Below are 9,842 nucleotides of genomic sequence, written 5' to 3' on the forward strand. Positions count from 1 at the left end.
TTGTCCAGGTAGGAAGCCAAACGGTCATTGAGGTTTTGCATGGTGACCTTCTCATCGCAGGAGGAAAGCAAACAGTCGCCACCGAGACCACCAACAACCACACCACCTCCGAGGCCAAACCCGAGGCCATTGCCATAGCAGTTGCCACCTCCATAGCTCCCACCAGCCAAGCTCCCAACACTCAGTCCCCCTCCATAATTCACTCCACTGCAGTAGCTCCTTCCAGAAAAGCCTCTGCCACTGCCTATCCCGTAGGAAGAAATCCGTGCTCCACCACCACCACCAATGATACAGCTGCCACCACTGCTCCTGCCTTTGCTAGACACAGTAATAGTCTCCTTAATGTTGCAACTCATGGCGACAGAGGGTGGAAAGGCAAGCAGAAGCCCCAAGCGAGGTGCACAGCTTGATCCGGGATCAGACTGCGAAGTGGCCGCGGCCGACGATCCCTATTTATACCTTCCACAGTGGGTGTCACCCCTGCTGCTGCTTCCCATGGGGCTGGCTACTCCAGCCATTGGTGCCAAGAATAATTTCTCAAAGGGAAGTTTCCTTTCAAGAAGCCTGGTAGACAAGGAAGATACTTTACATGTCTCTTGCTAATTTCAAAAATACATTAGCAATAATGTTTTATGAATCATCAGCTTTTTGTTTGTGATGCAAACTCACTGCATTAAGCCAGGAAAAACACTGTCCTAAATTACATACCAGGAAGAAATCATTAAAGGTTATTGCATCAAAGAGCTCTTTATCTCTCATTAATTTATTTTCATTTTATTTGGAGTTGAATAAGCAGTTTTGGTGCAAGGCTGCTGAGGTTGGGATATGTCAGATGAAAAAGAGAGGAGAAATACTCAGTTTGCCTCTCGAGTGATGTATGAGGAATGATGTAAGAACTCTGTGGAAAGATCAGAGCCACAGAGATTAACCTTTGAATCTCTCCACTGGCAAAACGACAAATCTGGAACACTGTGCTGCGAGATGAGGGAGACCAAGGAGGGAGCTCTTAATGGGCATGGATGAAAGGTTCTGCATCTATGATTGTGGCTCTCCAGTAATTCACAAAGGATTTGTTTCATTATGTAGAGAGTGTAAAGGAAGGTAAAAGTGCTTTAAATGTTTCCTGTTGTTCGGTGAAAAGTAATTTCTGTGCTTTTCTTCATTATGGCTCATAATTGTTGCTGGGAAAGCTGGTTTGGAGCAGTGGATAGGAGTGGAAATATCCCTTGGCCAATTTCTGTGTCAATACCTGCTGTGTTCTAATCAGAGCTTTGGGACACACAAAGACAGAAGTGCTGACAGAGCTGCAGAGCAGCTGCTGCCCAGTGCAGGTCTGTAGGGGCTTGGAGAAGGTGGATCTAGTGCAAACCAGAGGTTCCCTGTCACAAATATTTCCCAGTCCTAACTAGGCAGGGGAAAAAAAGTAAGAATCCTTTCACTTCTGACATCAAAGTTCAGGCTAAGCTTATTTTCCTGAGCTGTTTTGCTGAGACTCCAGAGCAATGTCCTTCTCCCTAGGGAGCCCTTTGCCAGTGGCTGTGGAGCAAGGCACAGGCATTCCACAGCTCTCTGACCCCAACCATTCCCTGTAAGAAATTCTCCAAACCTGCTTCACCAGGGACCAAGGGCATTTCAACCCTTGCTGAACTCCTCACTCAGTGTCAGGATTGTGGGTTGGAATAGCTGTTATTATGGCAGGTAAATAATCCCATTTACTGAAGGACTGAATTACCCCCAGTATTCATGGATTTACCCATCATTTCATGCTTATTTCTGTGGAAAAGATGCCTCCCCTTATCTCTGCCTCCTTGAATGTTCCTTATCCAGCAGCATGAAAGCCAGCAGCATTCCAGAGGTATCTCCAGTGAGCTGGAAAGGGTGTGGAGAGACAGAGACTTGCTCCAAGTGATTTACTCCAAGGCAAAGCTCTCACTGCTGGCAGAGATGCATCTGGGCCCAGACCACAGTGCCTGAGTGTCAGCCTGCCCTGCCTGCCCCTGTGCCTCACTCCAGCCATGAACACACACAGGCAAAGCTCAGAACAGGCAAAAGCTCTAATAAAGTAGGAAGGGATAGCTGGATTTCATTGCTAGGACTGGAGAACATAATTGGGAGTCAGGGTGTGGTGGCAGGAATGAACCGAAACTGCTGCGAGCTGCATGGCTGGAAGCTTCACCTGCTCTGGGGATGATTCCTCAGGAGTTTCCCAACAGCTGCTGCAGCATCTCTCTCCTGGGAGAGACACATTCCTGCCCTGGCTCCGCAGTTATCACTGAGCACATCAGTGTAGTGCAGGCAGAAACAAGGGATGACTTAGTGCTCTGTGGGAGGGGAGGGTGTCTGCCTGCCTGTTGCAGAGAGCAACCTGCTCCTCTGAGCACCTCAATCCCCTCTGGGCCTGCAGCTCTGCCCCCCAGACCCACCTCTCAGTGCCTTCAGCAGCCTCCCCTGCCCAGGAGCCTCACACCACACACCTCCCTAGTTTTCCTGTTCATCTTCAGGCAATGAGAGAACTAGCTAAACTAAGATGAAGTAATTGTTCTGAGACTTTAAAATATTAAATGAAGCTTTCCTTCCTGTTTTCATTCAGTTACCTGAACCCAGAAGCTTCCTGGGTCTGACTCATTAGCTCAAAGAAATAGGGAAATCTTATGGAAATGCAGTTTCCAATGGTTGCAGCTCCGTAATTTGCAGCTCTTTAATAAATGGGGTGTTTCCAGGGTGTTTATGCCAAGGTGCCTCTCCTGAGCTGCCTTCCAGACTCATCCCAACTCATAGGTCCACAAACAACATCACAGCGTCCCAGAGGCTGAGTCTGTACCCCCCAGGGGCTTTCCAGGGGCAGATTCATAACCTCTGGATCATTAGAGTTCTGCTGGTCGTGTCATTAGGTCTCTTTCAGCTCTCTGGAATTTAGGACAGCTACTTTGTGAAAGTTCACCCTTTGGACCTGCCAGACCTGGTGGGGAGGGTGGGAAGGTCTTGGGTAGGAGCTCAGGGAATCCAGAGGAGCAGCTAGATGTCAGTAGCAGTTCGCAGGAGGAGGAAACCAGCCCAGGACAGGTGGGAATCAGCTGGGGCAGCCAGGAGAAAGTGGGAAGCTTTCATACATCATAGGTAGCCAAGGGCTTCCAGAAGAATGGAAACTGGAAGAACCTCAGTGCAGTGTCTATATTTTTAGAAACTAGGGAGTAAGGACTCCTAGATTGGGAACATTGAGGCTGGAAAGGGCAGCAGTGGGTCATCTCACTGTCTGTCTTTGCACTGAACAAGGCAGAAGGACACAGTGGGAACGAAAAGGTTTTGCTTTCTGACTTCTCAGCCAGAGCTCTGAGAACAACTGGGACATCCAGAGGAGTCCAATGGAAAATTTGTCCTTACAACCACAATACATATCCCTTTTGACCTCTCATGAAGCACTGGCTGTACATGTCCACTGAATCAAGTCTGGGACATCCTGCAGGGCTGGAACTGATCTTTAGACAAGGCTTGATTTAGAGCTTTGGTTTAAAAAACTTCTACCTTTGGCCACTCTTCCAAGTCATTGCAGTTGTTACAGTGCTGCATTTTCTTATCTTGCCCCTGGAGACTATTTGACTTAGTGTCTGGTAGATGAAATAAAAGAAATACCACTAGGACATCTTCTTGCCATGCCCTCTTACACCAGGAGAAGGGCACCTTTCATGTGCTCCCTGAGACATGGGTGGCTGAGCTTCTTCAGGTACTTCCTACTGTGTGAAGTCTGTAGCAACAAAGAAATTAGTGTCTGTAAAAGACCTGACAGTAGAGAAGTGTGCCAGCTACACTGTATGTACAGTCCTGAAGCAGGTTTTCTCTTTCTCTTTGAGCTGTGAGTTTGCAGGGAGGAGTGGATGTGTCAAACCCATCACTGTTTGGCTTTCCGCACCAACAGTTTAATCCTCAAAACACTCTTGTAATGCTTGTAACTGAAAACTCTCCAAACCCAGAGTGACTCTGCCAGCTCACCGTGGCCAGTGCCCATGGCTGACCCACCACGAGTGCCCCAGGCCCTGAGTTACCACACTGCTGCCCTGGATTCTCTGGGCAGGTCAGTGCCAGGACACAGCACACCATTGTGCTGGTCACACCAACTCAGCTGCTCGAGGCCCAAGGAGGGACTGATTCTTGTCTTACTTGTGAGGTTGGATGGCTCTGAGTGTCCAAAGGCTCTGCCTGGCTTTGTTCTCCATTCTATTCTCTGCTGAGCTGTACCTTTTCAGCCTCCCCCCTGCCCTCCCCAGCTCCCCAGACAAGGTGTGTTTGATGTAAAGATGAGCTTTCAACCATTCCTGATGTTCAGGTTGAAACTCTTTGCAATGGAAGGATGACCAGTAAATGACTCAGTCAGTGTGTGAAAATAGAGGAGATAAGTCTTCTGCCTCCAGTCCTTTTCCCAATGGGAAGATTTCTATAGAATGAAAGGGATAGGTTGGAACATAAGCCATGTCAGCAGAAATTGAATCAGTTGTGGAGACCAAGATTTCCTCTTCACCCTAATCACAGTCTCTGGAATGGGTGATGAAGTATGAGAGGGCTCAGCCCAGATGTGTCAGCACCAGAGTGGGGCTGAGGTAATCTGTCTCCAGATGTTCCACCACCCACTTTTAGAACTGTTCTAGAACAGTGTTTTAGCCCAATGCTGTGTGGGAAGGGCAGAGCTGCCTGTCCATGTGGTTCATGCAGGAGTGGACAACACCTGCCTCAGACTGTGACAACAGGGAGGAGAGGGACAGGACCTGCCAGGTCAGCAAGGCCATTCTCTGGCTCCCACTGGCAAAGCAGCTTTGTTCCCAGAGTGATCCTGACCAGTTTAGGTGCCCTTTGTGCAAGGACCAGCACGTGGTGTCCTAAAGGAACTCAGGTTCAGACACAGGTTCTTGATTGCATCAGGCAGAAGCAAAGTTTTATTAGAGACATTTTTCCCCCAGCAGGTACATTAGTGATCACAGCAGTGGCTGACCCCAGCCATAGCCATGGTGCTGGGCCACGTGCAGCAACACACACTGGAAAAGCAAATAGCAAACCAAAGCAGGATGTGGCCCAACGCTCTGCTCATCCCTGTGGCACATCGCTTAGCACGGCTGAGCAGCGCAGACGAGCACGCCCCGTGCCCTCTGCAGACACATGCACTGAATACTCTCTCTCTTCACTAAGAGCTTCAGGCTCCTCTCTTGGGTTTTCTTGTTTCTCTCCTTAATCACAAATCCTTCGGCAAGGCACTGCAGAGATCAAAGGAAACATCACTGGGCTCGTAGCAGAAATAGATTCTTTCCCACACTGTCATTCCCCACACGGGATCCTTTCACAGGCCAATTCCCCTGACTTCCAGATAAACACTGCCCCTTCCTGGGAAGGTCTGGTGGCTCCTGCCAGCCAGGCAGAGGGATCTGTCGCCGGCTGCAGCCTGGGCTGCCCTTCTGCACAGGAATCAAAGGAAACATCACTGGGCTCGTAGCAGAAATAGATTCTTTCCCACACTGTCATTCCCCACACGGGATCCTTTCACAGGCCAATTCCCCTGACTTCCAGATAAACACTGCCCCTTCCTGGGAAGGTCTGGTGGCTCCTGCCAGCCAGGCAGAGGGATCTGTCGCCGGCTGCAGCCTGGGCTGCCCTTCTGCACAGGAAAGGAAACTCCAGCAGCAATACAGAGGAGGGAATGGCACTGGGGTCCTGCGATGCTCAATCTCCTTGGTCAACTGTCACCATATTTCTTTCTTTCCTTTTCAGCTTGACTGGAGTTTCCCCTTGAACTAGAACTAGTAGCTATCTGCCAGCATTCCTGTGATTCCTGCTTTTTTCCCCTCCCTGATTCCTTGGGCACTCTGCTTACTCCTGCTCCTTCCTTTGTCCCACATTTCACCTCAGTCCTTTCTCCATGGCTTTCCTGCCTGCTATCTCTGTCCCTCTCCCTTCTACCCCTCTTCCCCTCCTCCCTTTGGCAGTTCTCCTGCATCCCAGCAGAGTCACAGCTCCTCTCAGCCACTCCTCTCTGGCTCCCAGCTGGCATTTCCCAGGGGCCCCACAATAAATCTTTCAAACAGCACCTGTAAGCCACAGGGGAAAGCTCTTTCTTCCTGCCCATGTGTGTTGCATTAGAGCAGAGACTGTGAAGTGTTGAGAGTGGGGCAGTTCTCACCTTGGATCTCCGCAGCTGCACAGGTTGGCATCTGGGCAGACGAAGTGTAAGTGTGGCTTGTCCTAATGATGCCTCCTCCTCCTATCCCACTGCTTCTTGCAACTCCTCCTCCTAGACCCGAAGACTGACCAATTCCTCCTTGCTGACTGAGGGGACAGGAGAATAACAGTTTAGTGAGGGAAATGACAGATCAATTAGAGCTACAGATTTCCATGTCCCTGATGCTCTCGGTCTGTTTCCCTTTGTGGCAGAAGATTGGCTGAATGTCACAGTGACCTTTCTCCCTGGGGCAGCAGCTGCACAGGGGAGGGAGGGAGGTCACCACCACGGACACCGGGCAGGGCAGTGAGGGAGAAGGACCTGGGCAGGTCCTGCCCTTTGAAATAACCAGACCATGGGTATTTTACTGTATTTTTGGCATGTCCCAAGACCACTTACATAAGGTCCTGCTGGCCACCCTCCAGCAGGCAGCGGTATGTGTGGATCTCCTGCTCCAGGCGGCACTTGACATCCAGCAGGATCTTGTACTCTTGGTTCTGGCACTCCATCTCTGCTCGCAGATCAGCCAACTGCTGCTCCACACAGGTGATCTGGGTCTGGAGCTCACCAAGGTGGTTGTTGTAGCGACACTCTGTCTCAGCCAGTGAGGACTCCAGGTTGTCCCTCTGAGGAGTGACAAGGGGCACAGTGCAAAGACAGGCAGGAGAAACACTGCATGTAGCTATGAATTCTGTGGGATGGCTGAGGTTTACACCAGCTCCTCACTCACCTGGCTGAGCTGAGCCTGGAGATCAATTTCCAGGGCTTGCAATTGGCGTCTCAGTTCAATCACCTGATTGTTGCACGTTTCCACCTCCTGACCGCTCGTAATAACCTCCCGATTCCCCTCCTCAATCTGAAAGCCAGGACAAAGAGCTTCAGGGAATGTGCAGTGTAAGTTAGATTAAGTGATCAGAAACATGACATGAGAAAGGTTTGGGTAAAAACTCTCATCCTAGTGGAGTGTAAACCCTGCTGGTCATTCCTCTTGTTCTGCTAACAGTTCTTCTCACCACTTACTGCTTTGTAAAGAATCCCTGCCTCAAGTCCAATTGACATGCAGCACTTCTCTCAGCCCATGACAAGGACCGAGGGCATCAGTGTCCCTCCCCTGTGCCATTTGGCCAATGTGAATTAAGTGCTACTACAGTCTGTGGTGTGGTTTTAATGTGCAATCAACCCCTATGGGACCATTGTCTGGGTGTTGGCCAGGGAAAGTCAGAGCTGTGGGTCTTTACTCACCTTGCACTCGTACCAATCCTCGACTTCTTTGCGGTTGCGTTCAATCAGCGTCTCATACTGGCATCTCATCTCCTCCAAGATCTTCCTGAGGTCTGGGCCAGGGCAGGCATTGACCTCCACGCTCACATCTCCAGTCGATTGCTTCCTCAGACAGCACATTTCCTGGGGACAGCACCCACATCAGCTCAGTTTTTAAACAGGAGAGAACAGAGGGAGCCAAGTCGCCCTGCAGGGAGGAGCAGAGCCTGGCACTGCCCCTCATTGCTGCACCCTCACAGCTCCCAGGGCACACGAGGCAGGAGATGGACCCAGGGAGTGAGGGCTGTGTCCAGGGGAGGGGCAGGACCCTACCTCCTCGTGGTTCTTCTTCAGGCAGCAGAGATCCTCCCGCAGCGACTACAGCTGTGACTCCAGGTCAGACCTGACCAGCGGTGGCGCAGCCCGTTGATGTCAGCCTCCACGCTCTGCCGCAGCGCCAGCTCCGTCTCGTACCTGCCAGCGAGGAGAAGGCTTGTCAGTGTCTGACAGCACCAGCATACCTGTGCTCCAACAGGAAACCCCAAACCCTTCCCCTCTGTAAGGCACCATGTGCTGGAGCAGCAGCTCAGCCCAGCCCTCACTGCTCCCACTCTGCAGATCCCTTCTGCTGCCTGAACAGCTCTGATCACTGCTTGAAACCAGCTTGGCATCCCAAACCTTCCACCCTGGAACTGCCCATAATTAGGGCAGCTGTAGAGGCAAAGGGTGAGAGAGCCTTTCTGCATAGCCTCCAGCCTGTCCTGGGTCACAGGAGACCTGCCCAAGAGCTCCAAGGGCAGTGACAGAGGAGAGAACAGCTCAGGGTACTCACTTCACTCGGAAGTCATCAGCTGTCATCCTGCTGTTGTCGATGTTCAGAATGATCTTGTTGTTGTCTATGGTTGCACAGACAATCTGGAAAGAGAACATTCCCTCCTGAAGTCTCTGCTCTGTCCCCTTGGGTTGAAGGACACTCCTTGACTGGTATGATCAAACCTCTGTCTCCCTCTCTTTGCAAAGCTCTGGGTAGCAGGGCTGGGGGAGCTCTGGGGGTGCAGCACCCACAGGACTGTTCAGTGGAGTACAGTGAAGGCATTACAATTATAACATTCATGGTTCAGGTGCAGACAGTCTGGGAGGTGTAACTAGTGTCCAGCACCTGCCACAATCCCCCCCAGCCTTTTGAACCTAACTCTTATTTTCATGGCTATGACATCTGAAGTTTTCTTTAAAGACTTAAGGACAAGCCTGTCTCATTTTGCCCCTTCCCTGGATTCTTTTCTCCTTTGTGCAGTGACACACTTTACAAACCTCTTGAATTTTAAATCACCTATTCCAGCGTGCTCTGGCAATGCTCTCAGTTCTTAGACTTAATTAGATGTCCTGTAGTTCCCAATTCTATGTGAAAGAGTAAATTAATAAACAGAGGAAATCAAGTTTAACTGGAATTCTGCAAGACTGATGGCAATAATATAATTTCAGGCAAATGAATCCATGATTTATTTATCTTTCAGTTATTTCCTTGCCGTGTATATATTTAAACACCTGGGCATAACTGAATTTAGGAAGACTCCTGAGCCCATTCACATGCATTCCATGAAGATATTTTCCCCTTCAGTCTGCCTGATGAGTAAAAGCAGTGGGATCAGCCTGAACCCTCCAGGTTTGCCTCTGGGCTCTGAGGCTTTCCACAGGCAGAGGTTGCAATGGCTGTTTGCAAAAGGCATTTTACAACAATGATAATGCATCAAGTTGTGAACCAGCACCAGGGGAGAGGCTTGCAAGGGAGAAAGCAGCTGGGCAGGGATGTTACCTGGTTTTGAAGATCTTCTATTTCCTTGTAATAGCAGCTGTAGTCCCGTGGCTCACAGAAAGGGCCCTGCTTGGCATACCACTCCCTGATCCTACACTCCAGGTCAGCATTTTCTTGTTCCAGGCACCTCACCTTGTCCAGGTAAGAAGCCAGGCGGTCGTTAAGGTTCTGCATGGTGACCTTCTCGTCACCAGAAAGAAGGATGCCATCACCAGCAAAACCACCTCCACCGAGACCCATGCCCATGCCACCTCCCATGCCACCGCCGAAGCGAGCGCTGCCACCGCTGAACCCCATGCCTGGACATCCTCCGAGCACAGCAGCTCCTAAGCCACCTCCAAAGTTCCCACCAACCAAGCTGCCAGTGCTCAGTCCTCCTCCATAATTCACACCACCACAGTAGCTTCTCCCAGAGAACCCTCTGCTCCCGCCTATCCCGCAGGTCGTGTATCTTCCGGAGGAGACCGAGGAGATCCGCGCTCCGCCACCACCGCCACCACCGATCACACAGCTGCCACCGCTGGTCCTGCCCCTGAGAGAGCCTGTTGTCTGCTTAATACTACAGCTCAT

At 50.6% G+C, this 9,842-nt stretch overlaps 1 protein-coding gene across 1 annotated transcript in view; it reads right to left on the bottom strand.

The window, feature by feature from the left end:
* LOC103798587 (keratin, type I cytoskeletal 13-like) overlaps positions 1-9,842 on the bottom strand; it is a gene marked incomplete at its 3' end in the record, with an annotated part of 12,930 nt that extends 3,088 nt beyond the window's left edge. The window contains 9 exon segments of the mRNA XM_009070861.1: positions 864-898; positions 6,161-6,255; positions 6,599-6,825; positions 6,930-7,055; positions 7,442-7,603; positions 7,793-7,872; positions 7,875-7,933; positions 8,292-8,374; positions 9,273-9,842. Coding sequence (XP_009069109.1) covers positions 864-898; positions 6,161-6,255; positions 6,599-6,825; positions 6,930-7,055; positions 7,442-7,603; positions 7,793-7,872; positions 7,875-7,933; positions 8,292-8,374; positions 9,273-9,842 — 1,437 coding nt within the window.

This window comes from Acanthisitta chloris, unplaced genomic scaffold, assembly GCF_000695815.1.
Source record: "Acanthisitta chloris isolate BGI_N310 unplaced genomic scaffold, ASM69581v1 scaffold4733, whole genome shotgun sequence".
Classification (NCBI taxonomy): domain Eukaryota; kingdom Metazoa; phylum Chordata; class Aves; order Passeriformes; family Acanthisittidae; genus Acanthisitta; species Acanthisitta chloris.